Source organism: Amblyraja radiata, chromosome 6, assembly GCF_010909765.2.
Source record: "Amblyraja radiata isolate CabotCenter1 chromosome 6, sAmbRad1.1.pri, whole genome shotgun sequence".
Classification (NCBI taxonomy): Eukaryota; Metazoa; Chordata; class Chondrichthyes; order Rajiformes; family Rajidae; genus Amblyraja; species Amblyraja radiata.
This window is the reverse complement of record NC_045961.1, coordinates 90,401,723-90,423,217: the sequence shown is the minus strand read 5'-3', so window position 1 is coordinate 90,423,217 and position 21,495 is coordinate 90,401,723. Positions and strand designations below refer to the sequence as shown.

The 21,495-nt window shown below is 41.6% G+C and overlaps 1 protein-coding gene across 4 annotated transcripts in view; it reads left to right on the top strand.

Annotated features, from left to right (window-relative positions):
* The window catches only part of fam168a (family with sequence similarity 168 member A), an 82,305-nt gene that overhangs the window by 54,893 nt on the left and 5,917 nt on the right, over nt 1-21,495 (top strand). Inside the window, exons 4-7 of one of the 4 annotated variants that reach the window (XM_033023175.1) lie at nt 8,259-8,384; nt 14,304-14,446; nt 18,686-18,860; nt 20,973-21,103. In XM_033023175.1, coding sequence (XP_032879066.1) covers nt 8,259-8,384; nt 14,304-14,446; nt 18,686-18,860; nt 20,973-21,085 — 557 coding nt within the window. In that variant the 3' untranslated portion in view covers nt 21,086-21,103. Of the gene's footprint in view, nt 1-8,258; nt 8,385-14,303; nt 14,447-18,682; nt 18,861-20,972; nt 21,104-21,495 lie in introns of all 4 variants that reach the window. The other 3 variants (XM_033023174.1, XM_033023176.1, XM_033023177.1) reach the window with 3 other exon arrangements.

The following is a 21,495-nucleotide window of genomic DNA, read 5'->3' as shown; positions in this document are numbered from 1 at the left end:
GACACCTAGAACAGCGGATGCAATAGATGAGGTTGGAGGAGGTGCAGGTGAACCTCTGCCTCACCTGGAAAGACTGCTTGGGTCCTTGGATGGAGTCGAGGGGGGAGGTAAAGTGACAAGTGTAACATTTCATGCGGTTGCAAGGGTAAATACCAGGGGAGGGGGTGGTTTGTGTGGGAAGGGACGAATTGACCAGGGAGTTATGGAGGGTGGTCTCTGCGGAAGGCCGAAAGGCGAGGAGATGGAAGATGTGGCCAGTGGTGGGATCCCGTTGGAGGTGGCGAAAATGTCGGAGGATAGTTGAACACTGGGTGGTTCTCTTTGAGTTTGTGTCCCACAACAGGATATTTCATTTTCTAATTTAGATTTTCCTTTAGTCCCCAATTGAGCGGACACTTTTGGATTTTTTAAAACTGGAAATTGGCAAAGAACAGATGAGGATGGAAAGAAGTATCCCAGTTGAAAAAACTGTGGAGCGGGAGGAGGAAGCATTTCATCAAATAAATAAATTATAACAACATAAGGAACTGAAGTGCGAGATAAGGAACTGAAGTGCGAGTAGGCGTCTTCTTTTGCATCTAATTTCAATGAAGTCATGCTAATCTTTTACCTTAAACCCTTTATCCTTGTGAAAATCATACTCCATCCCCTAGTTTCCAAAAATGTATTGATTTTATCTAGGTCCTACATGACAGGTCATAAAAAATGCAAAAGTATAATGGATCATGCAAATGGAATTCAAAATTGGTTGAGTGACAGGAATAAAGTGTTGTTGGATGTTTTTGTGATAGGAAGACAGACCAATAATGTTCTGGAAGCATCAACATTTGGTACCTTGCTTTTTGTAAGATGAGTGATTTAGACTTAAATGTAGGAGGTGCGATAAACGGATTGCATAAAATCTCAGCTCTTTCATAGATCTATATGTAAAAGGAAAAATATTAATGAGGGTAAATTTGGGGTCTTTAGTGACTTTAGAGGTACACCGCGGAAACAAGCCCTTTGGCTCACCGAGTCCGCTCCGACCCGCGATCACCCCGTACACTAGCACTGTCCTACACAATTTACAATTTTACCAAAGCCAATTAACCTTCAAACCTGTACATCTTTGGAAAGTGGGAGGAAAACGGAGCACTCAGGAAAACCCATGCAGTCACAGAGATCGTACAAACTCCGTACAGACAGCACTTGTAGTCAGGATCTAACCCGGGTCTCCGGCGCTGTAAGGCAGCAACTCTACCGCTGTGCCACTGCATCCTTGCAGACAGTGATAGACTTATAATGAAAATTGGGGAATTAAACAATTATTTTGTCTGAGAACAGAAATCTAGCCAGGCTTGACAGAGAATCAAGGTCCAACGGAAATGAGGAACTGAGCGAACTAATAGCTGGGCAAAATATAGTACAAGAGAAGTTGGTAGGCGTAGACTATGCAACCATTTTGCCCAACACCTGCCAAGGCCTGCTAGATCTCCTAGTTGCTAAACAGTTTAACTCCCCTTCCCAATCTCATACTGACCTTTCTGTCCTGGGCCTCCTCCATTGCAAGAGTGAGGCCACCTGCAAACCAGAGGAACAGCACTCCATATTCCGCTTGGGTGGCTTATGAACATTGTATTCTCCAATTTTAGGTAACCAAACTTTAATATCTACCCACGTCGCCATCCAGTCCTCTTCCACTTGTATTCTTTTCAGTGTCTTCGCACTTCATGTCTCATGTACCCTTATCCCATTATCTCTCACACTGTCTTTTCATCTCTGGCCTTTGTCCAACCATCCATCAATCAACCCGCCTCCCTCTTTCACATACCCGACTATCACTTGGCAGGCTTTGTCCTGCCCCCACTTCCAACTTTTGCCCGTACTATAGTCAGTCTGAAGAAGGGTCATGAGCCAAAATGTTGCCTATCCATGTTGTTCAGATATGCTGCCTGACCGTTGAGTTACTCCAGCACTTTTTTTTAAATTGTAAGCCAGCATCTACAGTTCCTCGTGTTAACAAATTAATTGATCACTTAATTGAGCAGGCATTGGCTGGGCTGGTCAAAGGGCTGTCATCTGTGCAGTAGTTATTTAGTCATTTGATGGGAGAATAATTGAGGCATCAATAACGTTCAACAGAATATTCGAGTAAGATGTGTTCAGTGAAGTCTAACATACAAATTTGAAAACTTGGGTCTGAATTATTAGTGTGACTTTGGCATGTCTAATACGCTTGTAATCTATGACATAGTTGTCACTTTCATCCTACTTTGAGAGTGTTATTAATAAAATAGAATTCTTATTTTATCACTTTTTCCACATATAGGATGGCTTAATGCAGGCAACTATTAAATGTAGGCTAATCCTAGAAGGTCTGATTTTAACCTGTTGAGTTATCTCCTGGCTACTGCCTACATTTCTGAAAGGAACTGGCAGCAATCCTTGAACTTTTTATTTTCAGGACATTAAGTCATGGTCATGCAGCATTGGAACAGGCTGTGTATGTAGACCGAGAATGCTCCATCTAAGCTAGTCCCATTATCTGCATTTGGGCCATATTCCCCTCAAACATTCCTATCCATCTATCTATCTGTCCAAATGTGTGTTAAATGTTGTTATACTTGCCTCAACCACTACTTCTGGCAGCCCATTCTATACACCTGTATGGAAAAAGTTGGTTTCCTAGTAAATGTATCTCTCTCATCTTAAATGTATGCCCTCTAAGGTCTTGATTTCCATTTGCTGGGGGAAAAAAGACTCTGGATTCACCCTATCTATTCCCTTCATGATTTTAAGATTGTGCAGGATTTGTTGACAGATTGTGAAATCTAAATGTCAGTGGAACCTGGAGAATCACCTCTTGGATCATGCAGCACATTCAAGACCCATTTTTAATGGACATTGTCAAGCTGAAGAGTAACAGACTACTGGGAGAAGTTATTAAATTATTTTCAATTATACTTGTTTTTAGTAGTGTGTTGGTAGGGCTTTCATAACCTCGTCCCCAGCTTTACCATTTCTCAAATTGAGGGTTTTTTACAGACAGACTCTCCACAGTATCCAGACCACATCTAATGGATTCTAGTATGTGGAAGCCCAGTGTGGTGAACTCTTAACACCTGGACTAAGGAAATGGAGGTGGGGAAGAGGGGTGTGGTGGGACTGGGTAATGAGAAAGGTAGTGGAAAGAATGCAGAGAAGATTTGAGGATGTTGCCAGGACTTGAGGGGTTGAGCCATCGGAAGAGGTTCTGTAGGCTAGGGCTTTATTCCTTGGATCGCAGGAGGCAGAGGAATGATCTTAGTGCGATGAGCAGATTAGACCGGGTGATGGCACAGACTATTTTCAGGGGAATCAAAAACAAGAAGATATATGTTTAAGGTGAGATTTAAGGAGCAAACTTTTCCACTCAGGGTGGTGGGTATGTATATGGAACGAGCTGCCAGTGAAGGTAGTTGAGGCAGATACGATAACAGCATTTAAATTACACTTGGACAAGGTACAGGGGTAAGAAACATTTAGAGGGATGGATATGGACAAAATGTAGGCAAATAGGACTAGCTTAGATGGGGCATCTTGATCGGGATAGATGAGTGGCGCAGCAGTAGAGTTGCTGCCTTACAGGGCCAGAGACTACAGGTACTGTCTACGGAGTTTGTATGTTCTCCCCGTGACCGTGCGGGTTTTCTACGAGATCTTCAGATTCCTCCCACACTCCAAAGACGTATAGGTCTGTAGGTTAATTGGCTTGGTATAAATGTAAATTGTCCGTCAGAGTGTAAATGTGCGGGGATCGCTGGTCGGTGTGGGCTGGGTGGGCCGAAGGGCCTGTTTCCGTTCAGTCTCTCTAAACTAAGTTGGGACAAATGGCCTGTTTCTGTGCTGTATGACTGAATCTGTGGACAGCTGTTTGAAGTGGTGGAATGTGGTCTGTTGTTTCCGCGAGACTCGAGCTGGTGGTTATTCTTAGTAAAAAATAAATTTCTGCCTATAGTACAAAGTTACGTAATAATGAATATAAGAAATAATAATATTAAATATAACGTGCTGTCGGCCCTCTGGTGTTTGAATGCTGCCCGTAAGTTCATTTCGTGAAAGTTTTGTTCAAAATTTACCCTGAGGTGGTGAATGAGATTTTTGTATACTACAGGTTTTTGTGTTTATGTGCACGTCTTGATTAAACATTTTTTGTCTTTTTAACTGCAAAATATGCACCTTTGTGGTTCTCCATTTTTGGTTTCATCAAGTATTAAATATTCAGGAAACATAACCACTTCCTATTTCATATTTACAGTGCCCTCCGTAATGTTTGGGACAAAGACCCATCATTTATTTATTTGCCTCTGTACGCCACAATTTGAGATATGTAATAGAAAATAATCACATGTGCACATTGTCAGATTTTAATAAAGGCAATTTTTATACATTTTGGTTTCACCATGTAGAAATTACAGCAGTGTTTATACTGCAATGTCATGTAAATGAAAGTAGTCATGTTTAGTATTTTGTTGCATATCCTTTGCATGCGATAACTGCTTGACGTCTGCATTTCATGGACATCACCAGTTGCTGGGTGTCTTCTCTGGTGATGCTCTGGCAGGCCTATATTGCAGCCATCTTTAGCTTATGCTTGTTTTGGGGAGTAGTCCCCTTCAGTTTTCTCTTCAGCATATAAAAGGCATGCTCAATTGGGTTCAGATCGAGTGAAACTCCTTTGTTGCTTTAGCAGTATCATTGCCTTGCTGTAGAATGAATCGCCGGCCAATGAGTTTTGAGGAACTTGAGCAGATAGGATATGTCTACACACATCAGAATTCATTATGCTACTACCATCAGCAGTTATATCATCAATTAAGATAAATGAGCCAGTTCCTTCAGCAGCCATACATGCCCAGGTCATAACACCCCCACCACCGTGTTTCACAGATGAGGTGGTATGCTTTGGGCAGTTCCTTCTCTCCTCTCTTGGGCACTTCCTTCTCTCCTCCATACTTTGCTCTTGCCCTCACTCTGATATAGGTTATCTTAGTCTCATCTGTCCACAAGACCTTTTTCCAGAACTGTGGTTGCTCTTTTAAGTACTTCTTGGCAAACTGTAACCTGGCCATCCTATTTTTGCGGCTAACCAGTGGTTTGCATCTTGCAGTGTCGACTTTGTATTTCTGTTCATTAAGTCTTCTGCGGACAGTGGTCATTGACTAATCCACACACGACTCCTGAAGAGTGTTTCTGATCTGTCGGACAGGTGTTTGAGGATTTTTCTTTATTATAGAGATAATTCTTCTGTCATCAGCTGTGAGGGTCTTCCTTGGCCTGCCAGTCCCTAAGGTCACCAGCTCACCAGTGCTCTCTTTATTCTTAATGAAGTTCCAAACAGTTGATTTTGGTAGGCCTAAGGTTTGGCTGATGTCTCTAACAGTTTTATTCTTGTTTCTCAGTCTCATAATGGCTTCTTTGACTTTCATTGGCACAACTTTGGTCCTTGTGTTGATAAACAGCAATAAAAGTTTCCACAGGTGATGGAAAGATTGGAGGAAAGACTTGATGCTGAGAGCTCTCTTAAACCTGCATTATGGAGGCAATTAAACACACCTGAGCAATTACAAACACTTGTGAAGCCATGTGTCCCAAACATTATGGTGCCCTGGAATAGGGGGACTACGTATGAACACAGCTGTAGTTTCTACTTGGTGAAACCAAAATGTATAAAAATGGCCTTTAATAAAATCTGACAATGTGCACTTTAACCACATGTGAATTTTTCTATTACAAATCTCAAATTGTGGAGTACAGAGGCAAATAAATAAATGATGGGTCTTTGTCCCAAACATTATGGAGGGCATTGTATTCAGTGAAATACTAGATCAATCAAGATTGCCTGATGAAAACTAGTTTATTGATTTATAAATGTTACATAAATCAGCATCTCTATTTCAAGCACCTAAGTTAAGCCATTGATAGTGCCAGCAGGCTAACCCATGTTGTGGTTGATTTCCCCCATTTATCTGCATATTTGTGTGCATAAGTGGGTGTAGATATCTACAGTAACTTGAGTGTGTTCAGGAATATCTGGCTGGCTTCTGGTAGCTTCCAAGCTACCAGATTTTGACGAAAATCCTATCATGCCATGATGTCATCATGGCGTTGATACCACAGACTTGAGTATTTTGCCTCCATCTCCTAATAGGTTCAATTAACTAATATTTCTGTTTTCTGTATACCTTCCCGTGAGGTGCTGAAGATTGTCTTGGTTCATTTAAATACACAATCTCCACTATCCTGCGAGCTTCCATTATGCAAAACATCTTTATCATCCCCATGTGCTTGCTTCATTGTATTGAAATTGCTAATAACTTCTAGTCCTTAAATTGAATCGTGGAGCCAATGTGCTGATTGCTAAAACTCCCATTGAACAGCTGATTGGTGTAACTTTAGGTGACTTCCTTTAATTTGTTTTGCTAATATTAGTATATTACATAGACGCAAGAATCTGCAGATGCTGGTTTGCCAAAATATAGGGGTGGCACAGTGGAGCCAGGGATTCGCTCCCGACTACTCTGCTCGTCCCTGCAATAGGATCATGGCTGATCTTTCCTTGTTTCTGTGTTCCGTAATCATAGAAACATAGAAAATAGGTGCAGGAGCAGGCCATTCGGCCCTTCGAGCCTGCACCACCATTCAATATGATCATGGCTGATCACCCAACTCAGTATCCTGTACCTGCCTTCTCTCCATACCCCCTGATCCCTTTAGCCACAAGAGCCACATCTAACTCCCTCTTAAATATAGCCAATGAACTGGCCTCAACTACCTTCTGTGGCAGAGAGTTCCAGAGATTCACCACTCTCTGTGTGAAAAATGTTTTTCTCATATCGGTCCTAAAGGATTTCCCCTTTATTCTTAAACTGTGACCCCTTGTCCTGGACTTCCTGAACTTCCCGACTTCCTTGATTCTCTTCCTGACTAGAAATCACTCTGCCTTAAATCGACACACAGGCTGTGTCCACGGTGCTCTGTGGTAATGAGTCCCATATATCATCAACCCTCTGACAAAAAAAAATTGTTCTCATCTCAACTTTAAAAGGGTGCTCCCTTATTTTGAGACCGCGCATTTTAATTATGTATTAATGGATGTTGAACCAAATCTTGGGTGGAGAAAGAAGTTGAGGAAAGGAAGAGTTAAGCCCCTGTCCCACTTAGGAAACCTGAACAGAAACCTCTGGAGACTTTGCGCCCCACCCAAGGTTTCCTAAGCCCCTGTCCCACTTAGGAAACCTGAACAGAAACCTCTGGAGACTTTGCGCCCCACCCAAGGTTTCCGTGCGGTTCCTGGAGGTTGCAGGTGGTTGCCGGAGGTTGCAGGTAGTGGAAGCAGGTAGGGAGACTGACAAAAACATCCGGGAACCGCATGGAAGCCTTGGGTTGGGCGCAAAGTCTCCAGAGGTTCCCGTTCAGGTTTCCTAAGTGGGACAGGGGCATTAGGGAAGGATCACGAGAATGTGACAGGAAGGTGGAAATTGGTAGCAATGTTATGACATTTCAGAGTTGAGGACCAGAGCAGGAAGCAGCACCAATAGCAACCAAAGTCCAGGAAAAAGATGAGAGATTAAGCCTAATATTTAGAGACTAATTGCATTAGAGCTGCAATATTATGTAAGGGACAGAATAACACAAACGAAAAAACATTTATTATTCTATTATAAAAGTTTATATAACTTTTGTCTGTTTTGTGGGCTCCAGTTATATTTTTCTATTAATCGTTTTATTTCATCTCTGTTATTGGGTACATAATTAAAATGGTAACATTTACATTGGAAATTTATAACAGGAAAGAAACTAAGAAAAGAACCAAGTGTTTATCATATGCACCCAAATATGAACTAGAGCAATGAAATTCTTTCTTGCATCAGTTTATGGGCACATTAAATGTGATGACAACAACAAAAATACATTGTTATTCTAAGTAAACTAGACCATACTAACGCTAGGAAATTTAGCATTCATAAATGAAAATGTTGATGGAGGTCTTTCTAAAACTGCTCTTAAATGCTTTTAGCAGTTAATATAAGTCAGTTACTACGCTTCCTTTTTGAAATAATTCATGTCATGTTTCAAATGCATTAATGTTTCAAATTCATTGAAATTTGAGATTTCATGTCTGAAGTTGATCCTGTACATGCTATACTTTGAGACTAAGATGCCATCTAACCATGAATCATTGCATTGTTAATGTTGAGACCAATTTTATTTTGTAACACCATTTTCTTCTGTGCAAGCTTTATTCATGATGAGGCAGAGCTGGCCACAGACGTCAACTTCTGGGACCTCTGAGGGTACTTATGACCTCCCAGTCGATGCTGGCACGGAGAGCAGAACTTTCCAAGCTTCTTCTGCATCATTCAGTAAATAAAATACTTTTAAAATATTTTAGAACTGAGTTATTTTAGTGAAGTGTAACGTGCAGAAGAGTCCTGGGGAGTAGTGAGGTAAATCATATTTCATGAAGCATCTGAAATTGCTAAAGGTCTTGTGTGGGTTTGGGCTAAGAAAGCTAAGGTTGGCCTCTTATTTGGAGATAGAAAGCAGTTAACTCTGCAAAGGAAGTATTAATTTAGGTGTTAAAGTGGAAATGTAATGTTGTGTTGCTAATAGTCATCAAATTCATTACAAGTCGACACTTTTTTACTATTACCAATTCAACTAAATTATTGAAAAACTGATGGAGACTAGAGCACCAGCAACTATTCACAAGATTAAAATGCTTAAATTTATTTCAAGATGATGCAAGATAGACTTCTTAAAAGGTGTTAATGAAAATCATGGATACATTTCACTTCCCTGTAAGGCGTCAAAGTGTGAGTATTTTGGCCATGTCTCTTCTGCACATCAGTTAGAGTAATTTAATAGAGAAATGGTATTTGCAAACAATCTCAATGATATAAATGACTAAGAATCTCAAACTACTTTCTGTGGCATTATATGCCCAGCTGCAGCTAAAATCCTTGCTTTCTAAAGTCTGCTTCCAGTGGAACAAACTCAAAATCCATTACATAAGTTGTACTTTGCCAATCAACGTGATTTTTTTGTTGTTGTATTCTGCTTTTAATTTGTTTAGTATTCAAGTTACATTGCACTTTGGTGTTGCAGTATTACATCGAATGATTAATTACATGGGGGTATTAAATTCAGAAAAATATTCTTGCTTTAAAATAATACAGAGCATTAAAGTACCCCACCACCTCATCTTTACCATGGACGTCCAGTCCCTTTACACTTCCATTCCCCATCAGGAAGACCTAAGAGCCCTCTGGTTATTACTAGAACAACCGGTTCCCTTCTCTTCTGCCTGAAGGTACTCATTCTTGCCCTCAATGTTTCTTTTGATTGCCTTCACTTTATTCAAATCAATGATGTAGCCATGGGTACTCCTATCGGCCCCACCTATGCCTGTCTTTCCGTTGGCTATGTTGAATACTCCAAATGTATCTTCCTTTCTTGTTAGATTCCATCATTTGCAAACCTTTGTCTTCTCCATTTATCACCTCCAGACTACAAGCTGTCTCCCCTCTGCTCCAGTCTTGAAGAATGGTCTTGATGAAATGCCGTCTGTCCATTTCCCTCCACAGATGCTGCATGACCTGTCAAGTTTCTTAAATTCGTATTATTGCTCTGGATACCAGAATCCACAGTCTCTCATGTCAGCAATAATAAAGTATAAAAGTTAATCTGAAAACCTGTTGCACAGATTGGTAGACATTTACTTGATTTGATGATCAGCATATTCATTAATTTAATCCTTTCCCTTTTCTAATTATAGCTGCACTATTATTGTTTTACTGTTTTACTCCAATACACTGGTGAAGTATATCGGGTATCGATGCATAAGAAAGAAGCACTAATAAGAGAATTGTTGTGTGGTACTGACACTTGTGTATTTAAAAGAAAATCCACAGCAATTGATACCCTGTTCCACGATAAGGGGAAGAAGCTGCAAAATAGAATATCATCCAATTTCTAATTTGTTTTTGCATCTGATTTATTTGGAAGTTAATAATAATAGAATGTAAGTAATTTCATTGCATTTTAACTGACGATTGGAGAAGGAAGTTCCAATTATGTTCCAAATCAAGAATTATGGTAATATTTTCATTGTCTTTCCCACTCCTATCTATGCCAAAAAATCATTATTATAGGAAATATTTATGACTTCAATCAGCTTCTTCCCTATATTTTCCCTTTCCACTTCAAATGGACTCCCATCATTTTTATGTAATACGCAATGCAAGTGGGAGCCGTTATGTTGCAACACTGAAAACAGTTGGCTATTCAATGAAAAGGAATCAATTCTGAGTTGTCAATGGAAGAGCACTCTAAATTATCTGTGGAAAAACATTGAAGATATTGTCTTCCAGATTGAAGGTCTTTTTTTCTAATTTCTTTCAGAATCCTATCTGGAGAAAGATTTATATTGTATGACCTAAACTCAATTTTCCCTAATTTAATGAAAATTGGGCAGGGCCAAATATTTTAAAATGATTGCAGATTATATTTGTGGGCAGGTTGTACTGTACGCATGACTTTTTCCAAAAGGCTGGCCTCGTCCAATTTCTCTACATGAAGCGGTAAGTCTTTTTTAAGAGGCAAGGTGATTTGCATTACCTAGTTAGTTGAGGTGTGTATGTATGTGAGAATGTGTGTATGTGAATATTTTAAGTAAATTAGAAGATGACTAGATTCAACAATAGAATGCTGGAAATATTTTGTCAGACTAGGGGCATAATTGTATTTGTCCCGGGAAGGGTAATGATAAATAATCCAGAATATAAATCATGTACTGGATGCAGTATTCCAGCCTTACCTTGGGTAAACAGCACTTGTTCAAGCAAATACATTTCAGATAATGTGAAATGATATAAAATTGAAGTTTTATAAATGCCTCATAGTTCTGTAGATTTTAATGCATTCATAGAAAGTTAAGTGAAAGCTCTGGCATGGTAACTTAACCAAATGAAAATGTGGGATATTCCTTCCTGATGCTTTGCTTTTGGAGATATTATTTGTTGATGCATAATAGTAGGGACTTATGAGTCTAGGAGGTTTAAAAAACATTTCCTTCCAACAGAGCATTCTGTTTTCACTTATAACATCAACAATTTTTAATGCTGGGTTTTGCATCCAGAGCAAACACTGCTTGGATACTTTAAGATGCTTTGCCAGCCACCAGGCAGCTATTAAATTGAGCTGTATCAATACATTTCCGAGTTCTTGATACCAATCTAAAAAATAACTTGTCAACTTCAACATGCTAACTTTTGTGTTAATGGCTCCTAAAATGATTGGCCAGAGCCAACAAGATCAATGACTAATTGAAATTTAATGGCAATTAAGCCAGATTTATATCTACTTTGCAGCCCATTTTGGGGGAGAGATTATGGATAGAAGATTCAACAGCACATCTGTATGATGACATCTAACATAATTTTCCATCAAAGACCAGCATTGTTTCAATCATTTTTTTTGTATCTGAGGAATTCTTTGCCTCGGAGGGTGGAGGCAGGTTCTCTGGATGCTTCCAAGAGAGAGCTAGATAGGGCTCTTAAAAATAGCGGAGTCAGGGGATATGGGGAGAAGGCAGGAACGGGGTACTGATTGGGGATGATCAGCCATGATCACATTGAATGGCTCGAAGGGCCGAATGGCCTACTCCTGCACCTATTGTCTATTGTGCTTGTCGATGGGTTAAGATTATCTATAATTGAAACTGCTAAACCCTTGGAATTATTTATTTTGAGGCATGTTCACCAAGGATCATTTTACACCTAGTTTTGTTTCCAGTGTTATTTTTCTGTTTCCCATGCCACATATTGTAATAGTGGGAGTCAGTTGGCTCAATTCTAGTGATACTAATACAGCTTTGTAACCAAGCACTGATTAACCTTTTTCCCTTCCCTGAGGGGAGGGGAAATGTTCTGTTCAATGTCACCTCTGACAGATACATAACTCAGATTGAGTATGTATTTCATTACTTTTGAAATGTAGATGTTGGTATAATTTTTGTGTAAAGTGTTTTTGAACATTTTAATTTTGCCATACAGTAAGTAGTTTGAGATTTTTGTCATTAAGAGATATTGCAGACCTTTGTCATAAAGATACAGACTGAAAACTGTGGCTACTTAATAGCTATCTTGCATAAGCAATCTTACAAGATCTTGCGATTCATAGCGAAACAATGCAGAGTTGACCAGTAATGTAAAATCTGTGAATATTACTCCCGCCATAAAACTTCAATTATGCATAGAATTTAAAAAAATTAAGTTGGGATTAGCTAGTGATCCAAACTTATTTAAAATATATCTGCACAAAATTTTGCAAGGAAGAAATAGCTAATTCTCAACTTTGATCACTTTGTTGCAAACTTTAAAATCCAGATTGTACTTTAAGTAGTTCTGACTATTGCACATGAATCATACATAATCAAATAATGTTGGCCCAGAATTTGCTTGGAAAATGATGAGTTTGATTTGTCAATAGGTTTAAAATTTGCCCGAAGAATTAAATAATGCTGTGAGTTCCAAATAGGCACAAATTGTTGGTGGTTTTGTTTGCTCCACTATCATGCAAACAGTGTTCAGGATGGTGGTAGGTAGACACTAAATGCTGGAGTAACTCAGCGGGACAGGCAGCATCTCTGGAGAGAAGGAATGGGTGACATTTCGGGTTGAGACCCTTCTTCAGACTGATGTCAGGGGAGTGGGCAGGACAAAGATAGAATGTAGTCAGAGACAGTAACACTGGTGGGAGAATGGGGAGGGGATGGAGAGAGAGGGAAAGCAAGGGCTGTTTGAAGTTAGAGAAGTCAATGTTCATACTGCTGGGGTGTAAACTACCCAAGCGAAATAGGTGGTGCTGTTCCTCCAATTTGCGCTGGGCCTCACTCTGACAATGGAGGAGGCCCTGGATAGAAAGGTCAGATTGGGAATGAGAGGGGGAATTGAAGTGCTGAGCAACCGGGAGATCAGGTAGGTTAAGTCAGACTTGGTGGATGTGTTCAGCGAAACGATACCGAGCTTGCTTTGTCTCGCCGATGTACAGAAGTTGACACCTGGAACAGTGGATACAGTAGATGAGGTTGGAGGAGGTGCAAATGAACCTCTGCCTCACCTGGAAAGACTGGTAGACAAAATTGCTGGAGAAACTCAGCGGGTGCGGCAGCATCTATGGAGCGAAGGAAATAGGCAATGTTTCGAGCCGAAACCCTTCTTCAGACCCGAAACGTTGCCTATTTCCTTCGGTCCATAGATGCTGCCGCACCCGCTGAGTTTCTCCAGCAATTGTGTGTACCTTCGATTCTCCAGCATCTGCAGTTCCTTCTTGAACAGGGGAAAGCATCTGGGGAGGGGGTGGTTTGGGTGGGAAGGGACGAGTTGACCAGGGAGTTGCGGAGGGAACGGCCTCTGTGGAAAGCAGAAAGGGGTGGATGTGGGGAGATGTGTCCAGTAGTGGGATCCCTTTGGAGGTGGCGAAAGTGTTGGAGGATTATATGCTGTCTGATTCAGGGTTGCCATTCCGTCTTCAGAAATTCCCACATTCTGTTATAACAAGAATTGAGCTTCCCCACAGAAAATACTGGCTAGTACATGTCATGAGGGCTCATTTAAAGGAGTGACTGTATCAATCCCATATGTTTTCCCTGGATCCTGGAGATTGTTGAAACTAGATTTTTTTTCCCCACTTCTACAGGTGGTAAATTGTTCCCTTTTTCAATTTTTGCTTTAGTTTTTGGACTAGATTCCTACTCTTTATTCGCTGTTAGATTTGAAGTCAATTCCAATTATTTCCTAAACCTGCCATTCCTGCTCTTGTTAATTTTTTAAGAATTGAAGAGGCACTGAGGGTGTGGGAGCAAAAAACCACCTTGTGTGCATGTGTAAAGCACCTATTCCAGCAAATTCATGGCTATTACCTTAATTGTTTAGTTATCTTGTGAGTTATCTTGATGTGAGTTAAAGTTGTATGCAGCAGCAGCCTTGGAATGAGTAGGATTTTTACTGCATGCTCTAAATTAATATAAAGTATTTTTACTTTTCAAAAGTTTTATTTGTGTTGGTGTTTAATTATTTACCACTGCAGCTTTGATTTCTAAATTTAGAATGATATAATTTTGAGTTGGTTTACTTCTAATGATTTTGACAGATCATGTCAATTAAATGTGTGGAAAATGAGATTTGCAATATCAAATTGTCTCAAAAACCAATCTAGAAATTAGAGAAAAGATCTTGGTACTGTTTTTATTTTGCTCCTAATTGATTTTGTCCTTATAGGATACACTGGAGGAACCCCCTACAAGGTAGCACCTACTCAGAGTAATGGTGCACCACCACCATATTCTCCATCTCCAAACCCATACCAGACTGCCATGTATCCCATTAGAAGTGCCTATCCACAGCAGAATCTGTATGCCCAGGTAAATTTTATGTGAAATAGAAATGTGATTTATCCCTGCATGATAGACCATTGATCTGATAAATTTGCATTGTGTTGTGGCAAGATTGTCATAGATAAAATGCACATCACCCCATTTAATCTCCGAGTGTATAATTACGCAATGGACTGGATTGCTGAAAGTTAAAGTTGTGAATGCTCTACTGTTCTAGTCTTATTATTGGTTTAATCATTTGTTGTTAGCTCCTTATCTGTAACCATCTCTAGCACAACAAGCCTTTCCCTGATGCCTTAAGAGCATGTCCCACTTGGGTGATATTTTCGGCGACAGCCTGGAAAGAAGTTGTCGCGTCGTTGTCGGGGCGTGACGCGTAGGTGACGCGTGGTATCTCCCTGTCACCCCAGGATTTTGGAATGTTCAAAATCCAGGGTCGACATTTGGGTGTCTCATCGTGTCGTGCGCCCTGTCACACGCTGACGTATGCTGTCCTGTGGGTGACGCCAGGTTAGGGTTGGGGTTAGGGACCTCAGATGGGCTGAAAAATATTCTTCCTTCAATGCATGGATTTTAAACAATAATATATTAAAATTAATACAATAAAATCAATTGTGCAAATGAAAAGATGTCCGAGTCATTCATTTTTATTTATAGATGTTTTGGTCCGTTTCCAGATCCAATCACCGTCTCTATAACTTTTCATAGGGATGGATTCAGTGAGTGTAGACTGAACTCCCCTCTCCCCTCCACCCTCCTCTTCCCCCCCGCCCCCACCCCTCCTTCTTCACTCCCCCCTAGCCTTCTTCCCTCTCCCCCCTTCTTCCCTTCCCCCCCTCTTCCTCCCTTCTCCACTCTTCCTCCCTTCTCCCCGCTCCACTCTTCTGCCCCTTTTCCTCTCCTCCCCTCCCCTCTCCTCACATCCCCTTCCCCCTCTCCCTCCCTTCTCCCATTCTCCGACCCCCCCCCCCCCCCCCCCCATTTGTGGGCCCAGCCTGCAACCAGCGATCCCCTGCACACTATCCCACACATGCTAGGGACAATTTATACAAACCTGTGCGCCTTTTGAGTGCGGGAGGAAAACCTAGCCCTAACCCTAGCTCAAGCCGTAACCGTAACCCTAACCCTAGGTTGATAGGCTTGGTATAAGTATAAATTGTCCTTAGCGTGTGTGGGATAGTGTGCGGGGGGTCACTGGTCGGTGTGGACTTGGTGGGCCGAAGGGCACTGTAGCTCTGAACTAAATGTGACACGGGCCCCAGGGGTTGGACTCAAACCCCCAATGTTCTGCATGCTCCTCATGGGAAATAAACTGTTGGCCACGAGTTGTCCCAGGGGCAGATCTCTCTTCCAATGGTCTCTCCAACCCCCAGAGGCAGCGGGCCTTTCAACTGGGTACAGGCAATGCTGTCAATGTACCAGTGCCACCCACCTGCTCCGGCCACTGTGTCTAAATACCCACCACCCATTTTGAAGCTAGGCGAGAGGGCGGAGAGGGGGAGTTGGGGGGTGTTGTTCCCAAAGTCTGCATTTATCCAATAGTCAATGTTACTAAAACAGATGATGTAGCCTTTGTGCAGTACTATTAGTGGGATCTAGCTGTGACTGGCTGGGTCCATGAATGGGTGGTGTCGGGGAAAGTGGTGGGGGGGTTTGGAGAATGGGAGAAGAGAGGGAGAGAAGGGGATGCGAGGGGGGGGGGGGAAGTGGAGAAGAGTGGAGTGGTAAGAAGGAGGAAGAGGGCGGGGGAGGGGAGAAGGGTAGGGGGGGGGGAAGTGGAGAAGGAGGGATGGGGACGAGAGGGGGGTGGAGGGGAGAGGGGAGTTCAGTCCACACTCACTGAATCCATCCCTGTGAAAAGTTATAGAGACGGTGATTGGATCTGGAAGCAGACTAATACATCTATAAATAAAACTGAACGACTCAGACATCTTTTCATTTGCACAATTGATTTTATTGTATTAATTTTAATATATTCTTTAAAATCCATGCATTGAAGGAAGAATATTTTACAGCCCATATGTGATCCCTAACCCTAACCAGGTGTCACCGGCACGACAGCATACGTCAGCAACTGTCGTGCAACTAGACGGTTTTACGGGCGTCAGTCACTGGCGCACCGCAGTCGCCGAAAAAATCGCAAAGTGGGACAAGCCGTTAATGCACTCTGGACAGTGGCTGTCTGATGTCTAGATCAATATATTTTGTCATCTTACATTATTAAGTTTACATGGTCATTATTAATTGTGCAAAATTGGCTACCATGTATGTTGATTTAGTATTATTGGTTTAAAAATATTTAAATGTTTTGGGATATCATTTGGATGTGAAAGATGCTACTGACTGGGTCACCGATGATGCTGAATTCCTTGGACTATCAGGTAAATCATTTTTTTGTCTCATGTGATACTGGAAAGATATCTACAAAAATCCTTGTGCATTTGACAATTTAAAATAAATCCACTTATTTTATTGGAATAATATGAACACGTGCGACAAACAAGCATGTATGATCTAATGCGTAGAGAAAATGTCACAGGTTCAATTGGCTGAATGGTTTACCATGTTCTGCTTTTGCCAGTTCAATGTTGTACAGACAAGCAAATGAAATATGAAATCAGTATTTCCCCTTCCATATTTCTCTTGACATGTAACAAAATGGCTAGTCTTAAGAGTTTGGCTTGTGGGATAACATAACCCAGCTAGATTTGCTATCCACTTACTGGTCACACAATGGATCTTTTCTGCTATGCTAATATAGAGCCTTCATAACAAGGGGAGTTGAGCACAGGAGCAAAGAATCCTTCTGAAGTTGTACAGGGCCCTAGTGAGACCACACCTGGAGTATTGTGTGCAGTTTTTGTCCCAAAATTTGAGGAAGGACATTCTTGCTATTGAGGGAGTGCAGCGTAGGTTCACAAGGTTAATTCCCAGGATGGCAGGTCTGTCATATGTTGATGGAATTAAGCGGCTGGGCTTGCATATCTGGAATTTAGAAGGATGCGAGGGTATCTTATTGAAACATATAAGATTATTCAGGGTTTGGGCACACTAGAGGCAGAAAACATGTTCCTGATGTTGGGGGAGTCCAGAACCAGGGGGCCATAGTTTAAGAATAATGGGTAAACCATTTAGAACGGAGATGAGGAAAAACTTTTTCACAGAGGGTTGTGAATCTGGGATTCTCTGCCTCAGAAGGCAGTGGAGGCCAATTCTCTGGATGCTTTCAAGAGAGAGTTAGATAGAGTTAGTACAAAATGTTGTGCTTTTTTTTGTGAGTGGGACCTACCTGGCTATGTTTTCAAGTATATTCCATTCTGGCAACTACTAGAACTGGTGGAAGTAAAGATCAGTACTCCTGACTCAACCTGTTTGTCAAGCTGGTTCCCAACACTATTGAGGTTGGAGCTGCTCTTGAGGTGGTTGCCTTCCATTGATGTTTCATTTTCTACCATAATTAACTACTCTGTAGTAAAAGTAGATGTACTACAGAACCTCGTTCTGATCTGTTGCGTGTGCTATTGCGTAGGTGTGCATTGTAAACTTTCTTTGTGCTGTTTAGCAAGCATGCCTTGTATTGCAGCTTCACCAGGTGGGAACTTCATTTTTAGAAACATTTGATTCTGTTTACGACAATTGCTTCTGCACTGAATAAACAGGATGGATCTCCAAACGTTTTAATTTAGAAATGCAGCGCGGAAACAGGCCCTTCAGCCCACCAGCGGTCCCTGCATACTAACACACTAGGGACAATTAGCCTACAAACCTGAGGTACACAAAAATGCTGGAGAAACTCAGCGGGTGCAGCGGCATCTATGGAGCGAAGGAAATAGGCAACGTTTCGGGCCGAAACCCTTCTGGGTTTCGGCCCGAAACGTTGCCTATTTCCTTCGCTCCATAGATGCCGCTGCACCCGCTGAGTTTCTCCAGCATTTTTGTGTACCTTCGATTTTCCAGCATCTGCAGTTCCTTCTTAAACACTTAGCCTACAAACCCATACATCTTTGGAGTGTGGGAGGAAACCGGAGCACCCGGAGAAAACCCGTGTAGGTCATGGGGAAAACGTACAAATCCGCACATACAGCAGGATCGAACCCGTGACTCTGTCGCTGTAAGGCAGCAACTCTACTGTGCTGTTACTGTGCGGTCCCTGTCACAGATGTTGTGAATTCAAGCTTGCACTTTGTCATTTTTACTTTGATTGTATAGATTATAGTATAAATGAAATATAAGTTTTTAGTTGGTTTCTATCATTTTTTTAAGCAGGGGGCTTATTACACACAGCCTGTGTATGCAGCACAGCCTCATGTAATTCACCATACCACAGTGGTGCAGCCCAATAGCATTCAACCTGCTATATATCCAACTTCTGTTCCTGCTCAACGGACCAACGGGATGGCCATGGGTATGGTTGCTGGGACTACCATGGCAATGACAGCAGGTAGGCAGTCTGCAAAGTATATAGTGCCTCTTAGCAAATAATAAACAAAGGTTGTGTTAATAGTCCACGGAGGCAGTTAAGCTCTAAGTGGGTTTCAGTACTTCATTGCCTAACTGAGAAAATGTCTGCGTTCAGAAATGGAGAAAATGAGCACTGCAGGGTTTATTAAGTTCAAACTTATCCATCCGTTAGCTGTGTATTTAATACTCTTGGGCAATTACTAAACATGGCGAAATATTTAAACCAGCAACATTCTGGAATCATTTGATCATTACACTGCAGTGTGATTCTCAAAGGAACTGTTATATTCAAAAAGTTTGTACCGGTCAATCAGAGCTGAAATGGCCCATTATCTTGATAATATGCTGCATCCCGCCTTGCATGTCAAAGGCCAGTCATTGTTGAGATCAGTCATTCAGAATACTTCTATCTTATCCTTAAAGTTTTAAGAAAAAGTATAGTCACTGGTTGATATGAGAGACTTTCACTTAGTGTTTTATAACCTCTTTGAATTATCTTGCTACTTTATGTAAATCATGAAAGTTGTGCAACTTGTGTGGTTGATCCACTGTAGAGTATAACCATAATTCTGTAGACCAAGCGAAGGTTGGGCGATCGTTTCGCCGAACACCTTCGCTCGGTCTGCAATAACCAAACTGACCTCCCGGTGGCTCAGCACTTCAACTCCCCCTCCGACTCCGTCTCCGACCTCTCTAATAATAATAATAATGGATGGGATTTATATAGCGCCTTTCTAGAATACTCAAGACGCTTTACATCGCATTATTCATACACTCCTCAGTCACACTCGGTGGTGGTGAGCTACTTCTGTAGCCACAGCTGCCCTGGGGCAGACTGATGGAAGCGTGGCTGCTAATCTGCGCCTACGGCCCCTCCGACCACCACCAATCACTCACACACATTCACACACAGGCAAAGGTGGGTGAAGTGTCTTGCCCAAGGACACAACGACAGTATGCACTCCAAGCGGGATTCGAACCGGCTACCTTCCGGTCGCCAGCCGAACACTTAGCCCATTGTGCCATCTGTCCTGGGTCTCCTCCATGGCCACAGCGAGCAGCATCGGAAATTGGAGAAACAGCACCTCATATTCCGCTTGGGGAGTCTGCATCCTGGGGGCATGAACATCGAATTCTCCCAATTTTGTTAGTCCTTGCTATCTCCTCCCCTTCCTCAGCCCCCCTGCTGTCTCCTCCCATCCCCCAGCCTTCGGGCTCCTCCTCCTTTTTCCTTTCTTGTCCCCGCCCCCCCCACCCCCGATCAGTCTGAAGAAGGGTTTTGGCCCGAAACGTTGCCTATTTCCTTCGCTCCATAGATGCTGCTGCACCCGCTGAGTTTCTCCAGCTTTTTTGTGTACCATAATTCTGTGGATGTTGGCAATATGATTTGCGGGAGTTTCTGATCGGGTCAGGTGTCATTTCTGGACAGAGAAACTAATGTTTCAGATCAGTAAACTTTCAGAATGATTCTGATGAAAGGTTGTTGCTCTGAAATTAATGTTATATGTCTCCTCTGACGTTGTTGAAACCAGGATAGGATTGATAGGATTCCAGTATAGGATGTATTTCTTCTGATAAGAATGCAACCAAAAGAACCAAATTGACTTTCCTGATGCAAGATCTCAACTGAAATGCATACTACCACCTTTAGCCTCCACAGGAGATTGGTGATTCTTCCATGCATTGTTTTCCCAGATTTCGGCATTTGCAGTCTCTTGACAATGAAATGTAGTTGCATCTTAACATAGTAGTAGGAAGTCGGCCCAACACCGTTCATGCTGCCAAGATGTCCCATTTTATGGGTTTGACCCATATCCGCTTAAACCTTTCCCATCCATGTACCTGGCCAAATGTTCTTTAAATTTTGTTATTGTATCTGTCTCAGCCACTTACTTTGGCAGCTCGTTCCACACACTTTCTGCATGCCAAGTGTTTCCCCTCTGTTCCTCTTAAATCGTGCTCCTCTCTAATTTTTGATTCCTCAACGTTGGGAAAAAGACTGCATTCACTCTATAATTCCACACAAAATATTTATTTCTATGTATCTGAAATGTTGAACAGAAGTTTTATCATTTCTTCCTTGCCTCAAAAGGGACTCTGCTGACCACGCCACAACATACTCAACTAGGACCACATCCAGTTTCTGTGCCAACGTACAGGACTCAAGGAACACCTGCGTATAGCTATGTACCTCCACACTGGTAAATTCGCAAACCAATTCATGTAAGTTTAACTTCCAATGTCATTGCTTTTGGTTTTAAGCTTTTATTTCTTTTCTTTTTTTTGATCTAGTCAGCACAGACAAGGCTGAAATTTATTGCCCATCACGCACAATTATGTTTGTTTGCATTGAATTACATCTGTTAACTCTGGGTCCAGTTTCCTAAGAATCAATTCCATCCCTCATTACGTTCGGTTTGTGTGTGTTTAATGAAAAGGTGATGCTTGTGTGTGGAATACCTATGAAATTTATTTACAAAAAAACAAGTTGCTTCCCAATTTTAATGAGCTGAAATGTCAATCGTTGTAAACTTAATTTATTGATTCCTGTTTTCATAGTAAAAGTACATTAGGTGCATTTAAGGTGTGTTAATTACACTGGTAATTCACTTTAC